The sequence below is a fragment of the Scyliorhinus torazame genome, chromosome 6 (genome assembly GCF_047496885.1).
Source record: "Scyliorhinus torazame isolate Kashiwa2021f chromosome 6, sScyTor2.1, whole genome shotgun sequence".
Classification (NCBI taxonomy): domain Eukaryota; kingdom Metazoa; phylum Chordata; class Chondrichthyes; order Carcharhiniformes; family Scyliorhinidae; genus Scyliorhinus; species Scyliorhinus torazame.
The window spans coordinates 276,801,402-276,814,755 of NC_092712.1; the positions used below are offsets into that span (position 1 = coordinate 276,801,402).

Consider the following 13,354-nt stretch of genomic DNA (forward strand, 5'->3'; position numbering starts at 1 on the left):
GAGAAGAAGGTTAAGAGGAGACTTAATAGAGGCATACAAAATGATCAGGGGGTTGGATAGGGTGGACAGTGAGAGCCTTCTCCCGCGGATGGAAATGGCTGGCACGAGGGGCATAACTTTAAACTGAGGGGTAATAGATATAGGACAGAGGTCAGAGGTAGGTTCTTTACGCAAAGAGTAGTGAGGCCGTGGAATGCCCTACCTGCTACAGTAGTGAACTCGCCAACATTGAGGGCATTTAAAAGTTTATTGGATAAACATATGGATGATAATGGCATAGTGTAGGTTAGATGGCTTTTGTTTCGGTGCAACATCGTGGGCCGAAGGGCCTGTACTGCGCTGTATTGTTCTATGTCTATGTCTATGTCTATTTATTTTATTTTCTCTTATTATTTTTGGTCCATGGAACCCATAATCGAATGTGCCTTTAAGCAGAAGAGTGCTAGCCAGGACAGTGTGTTCCTAGGTTTGTATTTCGGAGAGGAGAAGCCAGACTTGTCGGCATTGAGTAAATCTTAGGAACCAGTTTTGGAGAAAGTTGGTTCAATTGGTTAACTAGAAACTGGTGAGTTGGCCAGGAACAGTATTCTACCTGACAACATTCAGTGATTGGTTCCTGTCAGGTGGATTTTTCGGAGAGTAAGTCCAGAAGCCTCTGGACTCTCGAAGGAAGTGGAGCTGTTTTTCCCTCTCTCTGCTGCTGGTTGCCTATTGTCTTTGAGTCTGCAGTGAGGATCATTACAAGCTCAAGGAAAAGAAAATACCCAACTGAAGGCCTAACCTTGAGAAAGAAATTAACTGGAAGACATCCACCTGATCCCTTCTGTGGTATTTGTCTATGTGTGTGTGTAGAGAGTTAGAAAGAGTTGGTGGGGGGGGATCAGATAATTGATATCCAGTTATATTTTTTTGCTTATTTAATTGTAATTAATGTTAATAATATAAGATTACCTGTGTTTAAATTTTACACATCTGGTGACCGTAGTCAATTTACCTCAACCAAAGCCATGGACATTAATATAGGATCTATTTTCACCTGGGTCAAGAGGGGTTGGAATTGGCAATTTGTTCAGATTTTTCATGCATCTTGTGTTGCAAATGAATATTAAAGTGAAAAAACATTCATCAAATTGTATATATATTTTTCGGGTTCTGAATAAAGTACATTACAAACCTGTTTTGGTGACAAATATGCATATCGTTAATCACCATTTGCTCTGCATAGAACTAATATAAAACACCTTTGAGATTAGAGTAATTTGAGAACATAATTAGGAGTTCAATGTTAAAAGGTACACTAATTTCAATTTTCAGCGTCAAATGGCAACTTGTGTTGGCTTTCTAAGACTTAATGGCAGACACACAGCCTTTACTCTGATTACTTGAGGTGGATCTGAAACACTAACAATATGATAGCTGCAGTTCCCAAGGAGATAGCTTCATGCTGCTCAGGAATACAATTATCAGGAGTATAGTTTCAATCCATAAGTGCGAATCGGAAGGCTTTCCGATTTAATCTGGAGTCAGACAGGACCGTCCTCACTCCTGTCTTGTTCGCGTGCTTTAGTGAACCTTTTGTCAAGTCCTCAGGAAGGATGCAAACATAAGAGAGTTGACGATCCAAAGGAGCAGAGGCACTCGGGTCAAAGCCTCCCTGAGCATAAATAATATACCCATTTCCTGCTCAAATCCATTGTCAGTTCGCAGACTGAGAAGCATCTGTGCTAGTTTGAACTGGCTACAGGAATCAAACAAATTGAGGCAAGAATGTGGCAATGTTCCTTGGGAACTATGTTATAACTGGATGGGAAGATCCCAGAATCAGAATGGAACACTGGCTCAAAAGACTGTAACTTTTACTTATTTTTATAAAATATGGAGGAACAGGCTCACAGGACCATTAATTAGTTTAAACAAAAAAGAAAAATTATTAAGCATGAAAAATTTGGATTATAATTCAGTACTCTTTTACCCCTCATTTAGCTTAACAGGTACACACTAGTTTTACTTATTTAATTATAATTACTATTAATAATATAAGATTATCTGTGTTTAACGTTTACACATCTGGTGACTGTGGTCAATTTAGCTAAACCAAAGCCATGGGCATTAATATAGGATCTATTTCACCTGGATCAAGAGGGGCTGGAATGGGAATCTTTGTTCAGACTTTTCATGCATCTTGTGTTGCAAATGTGCGGCGGTATCCTTTCCATCACAGCACAGTATACAGTGATCATGTGACTTTGGGTATTCAGGAAATTTCTACTTCACCATGCCAAAACTCTCCTTCCAGTCTTTGGTGCATTCCCTGACCCCTCTGAACCCTAAACTTAGCGACTTAAAGTAGTCTGATCTGATGGTGAAGGGGTAAAAGGACTTAGTGTGAGGAAAACAAGGGTCATTCTAAGGGATTTATATTTGTATTGATAAACATTAGAAATAAGGTATAGTTTTAAGTGGCTTTAATTTTTGTTTAAATTTAGAGTACCCAACTATTTTATTTGTTTCCAATTAAGGGGCAATTTAAAGTGGCCAATCCACCTAACCTGCACATCTTTGGGCTGTGGGGTGAAACCCATGCAGACATGGGGAGAATGTGTTTTTAACATGGGTTTTACCTTTGAAGGGTTTTGTCCCATTTTAAATCTGGTTACTGCAATTGTCTCTTTAACGCAGAACACTTGGTTTACTCTTCCTTGAATTCTTCTGAACAATACCTTTGTCTCTGTTCACTTAACTCCAGATTTCTTGGACACGTCTCTTCATTTCTCTAGTTTCCTTAACTATCTGCTCTTCAGATCTCTGCACTTATTTCATCAACTGTTGCAATATGGTATGGCTTTTCTTCTAGCAAAGCTGAGGGTGATGTTCCCTTCTAAACCAACTGTTTCTAGAAGAGCTGTGAGAGCTGCCTTCTCTCTCACTGCATATCTCAAACTGCAATCAAATTAACTAGACTTACCTTACAAGGCCCCAGTTGTTCAGCAATGATTTATCTTTCTCCAGGCTTTTATTTACTCTTCATGCTGCAATCCTCTACAAGTACAATAGAATCACAGTTCGAAATGAATCAACCCCCACACATCCACACATCTTTGTCCAGCATGAATCTAATTATAGGTGTTACCCTTCCAGGCTTCCAGGCACAGAAACATTAAATTAAAGCCACTTGGGGTGGCATGTGGCGCAGTGGTTAGCACTGGGACTGTGGCACTGAGGAACCAGGTTCGAATCCCGGCCCTGGGTCACAGTCCACATGGAGTTTGCACATTCTCCCCATGTCTGCGTGGGTTTCACCCCCACAGCCCAAAGATGTGCAGGTTAGGTGGATTGGCCACGTTAAATTGCCCCTTAATTGGAACCAAATAAAATATTTGGGTACTCTAAATTTTTTTAAAAATTAAAGCCACTTAAAATTATACCTTACTTCTAATGTTTATCAATACAAATATAAATCCCTTAGAATGACCCTTGTTTTCCTCACACTAAGTCCTTTTACCCCTTCACCATCAGATCAGACTACTTTAAGTCGCTAAGTTTAGGGTTCAGAGGGATCAGGGAATGCACCAAAGACTGGAAGGAGAGTTTCGGCATGGTGAAATAGAAATTTCCTGAATACCCAAAGTCACATGATCACTGTATACTGTGCTGTGATGGAAAGGATACCGCCGCACATGTCCTCCTGGCACATGCCTTTGCAAGACAGATCTGGAAAGTGATGCAGTGGTTTTAGTCAATGTTCTTTCCAAGCAGCTCTGTAATGCAGGATGCAATAATCTATATGCTGTACCCAGGGATGCACACTGAGATAAACATCAACTGCTGCTGCCGGATGATCAACTTGGTGAAAAGACCTTCAGTCACTCCATTAACCTCCAGTTAGTGTGGTGACTGGTTTGTTGTGGAAAAGACCGCAGTGGATTTCCCCAGGGGTCAGTATTGAGAGCTTTGCTCTTCCTATAAATATATTGTTATGACACCCTGGGCGAATGCGCCGACAATTCCAGCCCCACAGGCCCCGGAGTCCCAACACACGTGAATTAACCAATAATTTGTATAAAAGGCAGCACCATCACCTGCAGGTTCCCCTCAAAGCCACTCACCATCCTGACTTAGAAATACATCACCGTCCTTCAATGCCGAAGGGTCAAAACCCTGGGACTCCCTACCTACCAGCACCGAGGGTGTACCTACAACCATGCCATGCTTCAAGAAGCCAGCTCACCTCCACCTTCTCAAGGGCAATGAGAAGCGGTCAACAAATGCTGACAAATGTGAGCCCACATCCCGTGAAAGAACAAAATAATACAACAGCCACCAAAACCTCAGAACTGTTTGGGTGTAAACGCATTCTGACGTCCTGAGGTTCTGAAAGGAGTGATAGAATGTACGTCTTCACATATATGCACTTTTTTGGGGGAAAGATACATTTGTATTTATTCAGTGTGTCTTTCCTGAAACCAAAATGCAACAGCTGGTGAAACCTGGCAGATCAGTTAATGCTCAGAGGACCAGGCGCCGGCAGACACACCGTTCGGCAGCCCAGATGGCACTGCGCATGCGGGTACATGCCTCTCCACTCCAACGCGCTTGCGCACATTGTTACGTGTGAGATTTCCGTGCAACTGAGTTGCTGCTCTGTTGCTAAAGGATACGTTCTATTTTAGAATCCTGCCCGGATGGTGCGAAAGCTTGCGCGCTCCTTGTTGTCTTGCAAAGTCTTCCTGACAGCCGGCCTTTATTCGTATGCACAGAAGTTACTTTAAGAGCTCAGTTAGTTTAGTTGTTTGACTCCGCTGCTGATGTTTTCTTCCGGGAGAGAATTATCCAGATCTCTGCCCTTGGCTGTCGAAGAGGTCGTATATTGGGTCTCAGTGCCTTCGCTGTGAGGGAACCTCAAACAAGAATTGGGTAAATGGAGATCTGCGGGGTAACCAGGTCTTTGCTACGATCCCTGAAAGCGCAAGCCAGATTCGCTCTTAAAGCCAGCCCTCATAAATTATTATGTTTTAAATCCAGCTCCATGTGTAGGATTTCAAAGCACTGTGCACATAGGAGAAATACTTCTGTACTTCGTACGTGTGGGGTGGAACTCCAGGCCCAACAAATCCTTCAGCTCAGATCAAGCAGACAGTGTGAGTATGTATTTTAGATACACACATTTAATAGAGCACTGCTCACAAGCTGTATTTTTGCACTATAATTTCCCATGGTAATAAATACAGGAAAGTGAAATGTTTGACTAGATACCATAATAATTGGTCATGATGTGGAGATGCCGGCGTTGGACTGGGGTGAGCACAGTAAGATGTCTTACAACACCAGGTTAAAGTCCAACAGATTTGTTTCGATGTCACTAGCTTTCGGAGCGCTGCTCCTTCCTCAGGTGAATGAAGAGGTATGTTCCAGAAACATATATATATATATATATATATGTAGACAGATTCAAAGATGCCAGACAATGCTTGGAATACGAGCATTAGCAGGTGATTAAATCTTTACAGATCCAGAGATGGGGTAACCCCAGGTTAAAGAGGTGTGAATTGTGTCAAGTCAGGACAGTTGGTAGGATTTTGCAGGCCAGATGGTGGGGGATGAATGTAATGCGACATGAATCCCAGGTCCCGGTTGAGGCCACACTCATGTGTGCGGAACTTGGCTATAAGTTTCTGCTCAGCGATTCTGCGTTGTCGCGCGTCCTGAAGGCCACCTTGGAGGACGCTTACTCAGAGATCAGAGGCTGAATGCCCTTGACTGCTGCCATGGTACATTGGCGAGACCATGCAGACGCTGCAACAACGAGTGAACGGACATCGCGCGACAATCACCAGGCAGGAATGTTCCCTTCCAGTCGGGGAACACTTCAGCAGTCAAGGGCATTCAGCCTCTGATCTCCGGGTAAGCGTTCTCCAAGGCGGCCTTCAGGACGCGCGACAACGCAGAATTGCCGAGCATAAACTTATAGCCAAGTTCCGCACACATGAGTGCGGCCTCAACCGGGACCTGGGATTCATGTCGCATTACATTCATCCCCCACCATCTGGCCTGCAAAATCCTACCAACTGTCCTGGCTTGACACAATTCACACCTCTTTAACCTGGGGTTACCCCATCTCTGGATCTGTAAAGATTTAATCACCTGCTAATGCTCGTATTCCAAGCATTGTCTGGCATCTTTGAATCTGTCTATATATATGTTTCTGGAACATACCTCTTCATTCACCTGAGGAAGGAGCAGCGCTCCGAAAGCTAGTGACATCGAAACAAACCTGTTGGACTTTAACCTGGTGTTGTAAGACTCCTTACTATAATAATTGGTGGTTCCTTGAAACAAGCATTTAAGACAGTTGCCACAAAGCATAAAAAAAGAGAAAAGGGGAGAGAGAAAGAGAGATGGGCTGGATTCTCCGATCCCCCAGCTGTGTGTTTCTCGGTGGCACACCGTTCGCTGGCGGCGGGATTCTCTACTCCGGCCGCTTGGCAATGGGATTTCCCATTGACGCCATGCCACGTCGCCACAAAACCCGCTGGTGGGGGTGCCCTGCTGGCAGGAACAGAGAATCCAGGCGGTCAGAGAATTCCAGCCAGAGTATGTAAGATATAGGGATGAAGTTAATAAAAAGTTAGAGATAGAAGTGGAAGGGTAAAAGACTAAGGCAACTTCTGCATTAACAGGAACAAAAATGGAGGCCATTCATCAGTCTGAGGTCAATGGGGGATTACACACCTTCTTGAACTTTCTTCTCGCTCTCACATTTTACAACTTCAAAGCTATCTTCACCTTATTGAAGTAGGGCTTGCCATTGTGTTGAGGTCAAAGTCAATTTTATTCAAGTAGGCTTTCAGAGGACCTTTGAAACATTTTCGCTGTACGCCCTTTGATCTTTGACCAGTTGGGAGTAGAGAGCAACTTCGGAAGGCAAGTATTTATCAGTCTAGTCACCACATCATAATGGTACCCCTGAGCTGTTTGTAGAAACATGTAGAATCTCGAGGCTGCATCTGAATGCCAATAACCTTCAGCCAAAACGGGAACTTGCACCAAATCCCACTCCTTGCAAAGTCAGTTAATCACATCTGCCATTCATAGCCAGGTGTCCCAAGACCACAGTCTCGGAGATCCTGCACAGGATCCAGTACACAAACTCCTCCTTTGGGAAGCTATACAGACAAGTGAGCCTTCATTAATCATCATCTGAGATGGACACATAGGTCACAGTCTATGGCTGCCAAACCTGGGTGAAACATCAGCGACACTTGACAAAGTTCGACACATCCCATCACGCAGCCAATGGCAGATCCTACACATCACCAGCTAGAGAGATCCCCGCACTAACATGAGGATCCTTCAGGAACTAAGCGCCCTGGGCATTAGGCAAATATCATGTTTGCATGTTTTGGTGTGGCTGCTACATTGAAACCAAATGTGGTTTTCTGATAATCAACTGTAAACCTGACAACCTTGAGATACAATGGACACAGAATGAAGACATTCAGTACAGTGTGAATGAACTGATTCTTTCAAAAAGCAATACCATTTGGCCTCCTCTGTTTTTCCCCTTCCAGCCTTGCAATTTTTTTTTCCATTTTCAAATTGATGTCCAATTTCCTCATGAATGTTACTCTTGAATCCACTGTATCCATTCTTTCAGACAATGCCTTCCATTATGTATCATGCCCAAGGATATGCCACAGTCCATAGCAGCAACTCGCTTGTCAGCATCCTCCAAGATACCTTCTGCGAGAAAGCCTCTTTAAACATAAGGAACCAAATGTCTATTTTGTAAACTTAAAACTGTGTTTTTTTTAAAAGAAAAGGAAATGGGAGCTATTGAAGAGCCAATGCTGACTTTATTAAACAGTTGATATTTGTGTAGAGCTTTCAAAAAAAGTAAATGGGTCAAGTTGCTTCATGTGAATGTTCAGAATGGAGTTCAGTTACAAGTGGCGTACCACAAGGATTCTGGGGCCGTTGCTGTTTGTCATTATTATAAATGACCTAGAGGAGGGCGCAGAAGGGTGGGTGAGTAAATTTGCAGACGACACTAAAGTCGGTGGTGTTGTCGACAGTGCGGAAGGATGTAGCAGGTTACAGAGGGACATAGATAAGCTGCAGAGCTGGGCTGAGAGGTGCCAACTCGAGTTTAATGTAGAGAAGTGTGAGGTGATTCACTTTGGAAGGAATAACAGGAATGCGGAATATTTGGCTAATGGTAAAATTCTTGGAAGTGTGGATGAGCAGAGGGATCTCGGTGTCCATGTACATAGATCCCTGAAAGTTGCCACCCAAGTTGATAGGGTTGTGAAGAAGGCCTATGGTGTGTTGGCCTTTATTGGTAGAGGGATTGAGTTCCGGACTCATGAGGTCATGTTGCAGCTGTACAAAACTCTGGTACGGCCGCATTTGGAGTATTGCATACAGTTCTGGTCACCTCGTTGTAGGAAGGACGTGGAAGCTTTGGAACGGGTGCAGAGGAGATTTACCAGGATGTTGCCTGGTATGGAGGGAAAATCTTATGAGGAAAGGCTGATGGACTTGAGGTTGTTTTCGTTAGAGAGAAGAAGGTTAAGAGGAGACTTAATAGAGGCATACAAAATGATCAGAGGGTTAGATAGGGTGGACAGTGAGAGCCTTCTCCCGCGGATGGAAATGGCTAGCACGAGGGGACATAGCCTTAAACTGAGGGGTAATAGATATAGGACAGAGGTCAGAGGTAGGTTCTTTACGCAAAGAGTGGTGAGGCCGTGGAATGCCCTACCTGCAACAGTAGTGAACTCGCCAACATTGAGGGCATTTAAAAGTTTATTGGATAAGCATATGGATGATAATGGTATAGTGTAGGTTAGATGGCTTTTGTTTTTTGACTTCCCATGTCGGTGCAACATCGTGGGCCGAAGGGCCTGTACTGTGCTGTATCATTCTATGTTCTATGTAAAGAGTAGACCAAGTAGCATAGAAATTAGGAGAGGTTGGAAGAGGGAGGCTTTGAATGGTGGTGGGGACGTGGTGTTGGATGAAGCAGCAGATTTAAAGAGGGAATTTGAGGGAGGTATCTGGATGACATACAGTGACAGCTCTGAAGTGAAACAGTAACTTGCATTTCATTATGTTACTATTAAAAATAAGAATGGCGGCATACAGGAACTGGAATAAACCATTTAGCCCCCAATACCATTCGGTTAGATCATGATTGACCTGCAACTCCACTCCATTTGCCCATCTTTGTTCCATATTCCTAGATCCCCTTACAAAAATAAATCACTCCATTTTCAAAACTTCACTTGGCAGAATCCACAGCCTTTTGAGGCAGAGAATGTTGACAGTGTGTCCATTTCATTAACTAAATGTGACAGCTCCATGATCAGTACTGAGCAATTCTGAAGCCATCTCGTTTATTGAGTTATTTTAGCCTGTGTACTATTCTCCACACAGGATTTGTGCACCATGTGAAGCGTAGTGATTCTAACACAATGCAGGTCACATTGTGAATCATCTGTCATGCTACTGCAAGATGGGTCGAAATATATAACTTGTATTCATATGTTTTCGTGACCTGAAAGTTTTGGACACTTCACAGCCAATGAAGCACTTAAAATAAAATAGGGCACGATTCTCTCAAAAGGGAAAAAGGTCCCTTAGCGAACACATTTAGCTGCCTGTTTCCCGGCGCTCGCAGTCCAGAGAAACACGTGGCTGTTCAACACGACTCGCGTTGAATAAGGGGCTGAACTAGGAACGTGCAGCCAAGGCCGCACATAGCCCCGTTTTGTACAGTGGGAGCTCCGCTCACCGGAACTCCCCATTGCAGCAAGAAATCTCAGAGGCCCACAGAGCGATTCCTGACCTCCTTCCCCTCACCGTGCTCAAAGGGCATAAACTAGGGGGGCCTCAGATCCCTTGGAGATCCCCATGGGTGGTGTTCCGTCTGGTCCCAATTTGTGGAGACCAGTGCTGAACGGCGCTCGCTCGAGGTTTCTGAGGCGAAGGGATTGAATCCCAAAGCCTCAGGTACCTTGGGAATTTGCACATTTGAGTGAGGCTTACTGTCTCTAATATGCAGATTGGCTAAAAAGCGATCCAAATCACAGCGTCTCGCGAGATCGCGTTGAATCTCGCGAGGCGTTGTGAGCCGCGTAGATTCCGAGAGTGGGGTCTCCCGGCTTTCAGTGGCCAGTCTGCGCTGCATCAAGCTGCTTTTTGGAAGCAGCCTGGCCGTTGGATCGTGCACATAGTCACTTTCACAGTGCCAGGGACCCGTGTTCGATTGCTGGCTTAGGTCACTGCTGTGTGGAGTCTGCACGTTCTCCCCGTCTCTGAGTGGGTTTCCTCTGGTGCTCCAGTTTCTTCCCACGTGTCCTGAGAGACGTGCTCGTTAGGTGAATTGGTATTCTGAACTCTCCCTCTGTGTACCCGAACTGGTGCCATATCTCATCTGAAAGAAAATACACTTTTAATGTGGTGCTTGCACATTTTGTGTTAATGTGGCGACTAGGGGATTTTCACAGTAACTTCATTGCAGTGTTAATGTAGGCCTATCTGAGACTTATAACCTGACTGCCAATTTGCACGCTGTAAGCTCCCACAAACAGCAACCTGATTAAGTGAAAAGGTGAAACGTTTTTTGGTGAAGTTGAAAACCAATGGGGTTACATGAGAAAGTCTAAACCTTAGTTCAGTACTGAGCATCTTGAGGTCACACAGCATAGCCCAAGAATCTACCTTAATCCTTCACCTTAGTAAGACACCATGACTAATGGGTAGTTCTGTGCTAAGAACATGGTGTCATCATTAGCCTTACATGTGCTGTATAACTTTTTTATGCTATGGTAAAAATTCCACTGTTCACATGAAAAGCAAATCTTTAATGTCACCTTTTATATTTCTTCAGCAATTGTTCAGCGATACCACAGCACAGACCCCTCACAAACTACTCTTGTCAGTGTGGTTCCAGTGTTTTCTGTTGTAAGTAAAGCCTGTATATTTTAATTTTAATTTACACAAAATGTGCAAGGACCACATTAAAAGTGTATTTTCTTTCAGATGAGATATGACAAAGCTGGGAATATAAGCTTCTTTGGTAAGTTTGTTTTCAGTAATTTTCTCTTTTCTGAATATCATTTTGCTGATCAGAAAGACCTTTTTGCATCAAATTTTTCAATTGAGTTTAACGTCAATCCCATTGAGATGCCAGTCGATCATTGCACAGTCGTAGAATAACATTCTCCCAAATTGCCCATCTTGCCATGCAAGCGGCATGCTTTCAGTGGCCCACTGAAAGAAACATGCAGATATTTCTTATTTATTTTCAATGCCTGCCATCAGTTTGGTCATGCAGTCTGGTCCCTTTCAACGGTGGCTTCTGCATTTATATAGCATCTTTAATGCAGAATTGTCCCTTGGGGTTTCACGGATGTATAATAGGACAAAAATGGGCAGTAAACCTAAGAAGAAAATATTGGGGATGAGTGGGATGGGGTGGGAAAGCAAAACCTTGGTCAAGAGGTGGACTACATGGAGGAGAGAGGGAAGGGATTTAGAGGGCACTCCAAAAAGAGCACATTTCTCCCATAGAAGCTGGTTGCCTTTTGCCGAGCATTCAGCTATGCTGTGAATACATTTAAAGTCTGTAAATCTTAATCTTCAGCAATGGCAGCGATCTGTTTTCCACCCCTGTCTGATGTGTTGGGTGTTCTGGATCACATACTGGTCACCAACACTTGAAATAGTGCAACACTATTTTATTGAATCATTAACTGTTTAAACTTACTTAGACTGTGGGTTAATACGATACTAGCTTTAACTAAAGACCTTTGCCTTGTCCTAACCAGTCGATGCACCCAGCACCTGGTGAATGTCTGTGTTGCAGGCTGTGAGCTCTGTCCTCCTAGCTGGCTGCAACTTGAATGAGCGGGAACTCTGATGCCCCCTGTCTTTATAGTGCGTGTGCTCTCACTGGTGATTGGCTGTGGTGTTGTGTGTGTTGATTGGTCCCACTGTGTGTCCATCAGTGTGTGTCTGCACCATGATATACTGGTGTATATTATGACATCCCCCCTTTTATAAAAAAATGTACCTGCGTGGCAATAAATAGTGTATGGTGAAATGTTCCTGACTACGTGTGTGCGAAATATTTACAGGACTATGTACATGAAAACTAAGCTATTTACATGGGAAGGTGCCTGGTGCTGAAAAACAGTGCGTCACAAGAATAACAAGATGAACACTATATACAAACCACTTGAATGATGAAACGGAAGAACAGAACAAATCAGAAAGTCCATAAGTCCACAAAGTTCACAAATTACGTCTCTGAAGTGGGCGACGAATTCTGGTTGGCCATCAGTGTGGCACACCACTCATCGTCTGGATCGATGCTGTATACCGACAGCAGCTGGTGTCTTTGCTTCGGGGACAGCCTGTTTTTCGTTACGACACCGACTCGAAAAGGTGCCTTCGGGTCCTTGGTGTCACTGCTGTGTGGGAGGTCCGCATCGGACTCGGTGACTGTGGGTAGAATTGCCCGAACGTTCCTGCGAGGCTGGCTGAAGCGATATGAAGTGGCAGGCTGAGCTGCTCGACAGCAGGCAGCATAGTGGCCAAGTCTTCCACAACGTAGACATTGTCGAGATTTTGCGGGGCATTGCCGCTTTAAATGGGCGGAGCCACAGTTGCCGCACGTCGTGACGTCAGCATGTTCGCTGCACCACCGCGCATGCGCGGTGCGGTCGTGCGTGGTGCGCGCCTGCGCATTACGTTCCTCAACGTCGCCGTCCCCTTGTTTGGTGCGTACAAGCGCAGGAGTCCGCGAAAAGTGCGCGAAATGGTCGCCCTCATCCAGGCTGAGGCCTTGGAGGTGCTCAATCACTTGGACCCGTTCCGCCTCATGGGGACCTTGCCGCGCCGTTTCAGCTGCTTGTATATGGGAATACCGACTCGTGGCGTTTTCATGTAAGACACAGGTCTCGATGGCGGTCGCTGGGGTGAGTTGCTTTACTTTGAGGAGCTGCTGACGTAGGGGGTCCGACTGAACACCGAAAACGATCTGGTCGCGTATCATGGAGTCGGAGGTGGGCCTGTAGCTGCAAGATTGCGCAAGAATGCGGAGGTGCGTAAGAAAGGATTGGAAAGGTTCATCCTTACCCTGCAAACGCTGCTGGAACACGTAGCGTTCAAAACTTTCATTCACCTCTACGCTGCAGTGAGTGTCAAACTTGAGGAGGACCGTCTTGAACTTCGTCTTGTCTTCATCATCTGCAAAGGTGAGAGAGTTGAAAATGTGGATGGCATGGTCCCCGGCCGTGGAGAGGAGAAGAGCAATCTTTCTGATGTCCGAGGCGCCCTCCCTGTCCGT

The 13,354-nt window shown here is 44.6% G+C and overlaps 1 protein-coding gene across 2 annotated transcripts in view; it reads left to right on the plus strand.

Moving 5' to 3' along the window:
* Positions 1-4,617: 4,617 nt before the first annotated feature.
* mrs2 (magnesium transporter MRS2) overlaps positions 4,618-13,354 on the plus strand; it is a 37,640-nt gene continuing 28,903 nt past the window's right edge. For both annotated transcript variants that reach the window (XM_072509721.1, XM_072509720.1), the window contains exons 1-3: positions 4,618-5,138; positions 10,892-10,965; positions 11,044-11,080. In XM_072509721.1, coding sequence (XP_072365822.1) covers positions 4,919-5,138; positions 10,892-10,965; positions 11,044-11,080 — 331 coding nt within the window. In that variant the 5' untranslated portion in view covers positions 4,618-4,918. The remainder of the gene's footprint in view (positions 5,139-10,891; positions 10,966-11,043; positions 11,081-13,354) is intronic.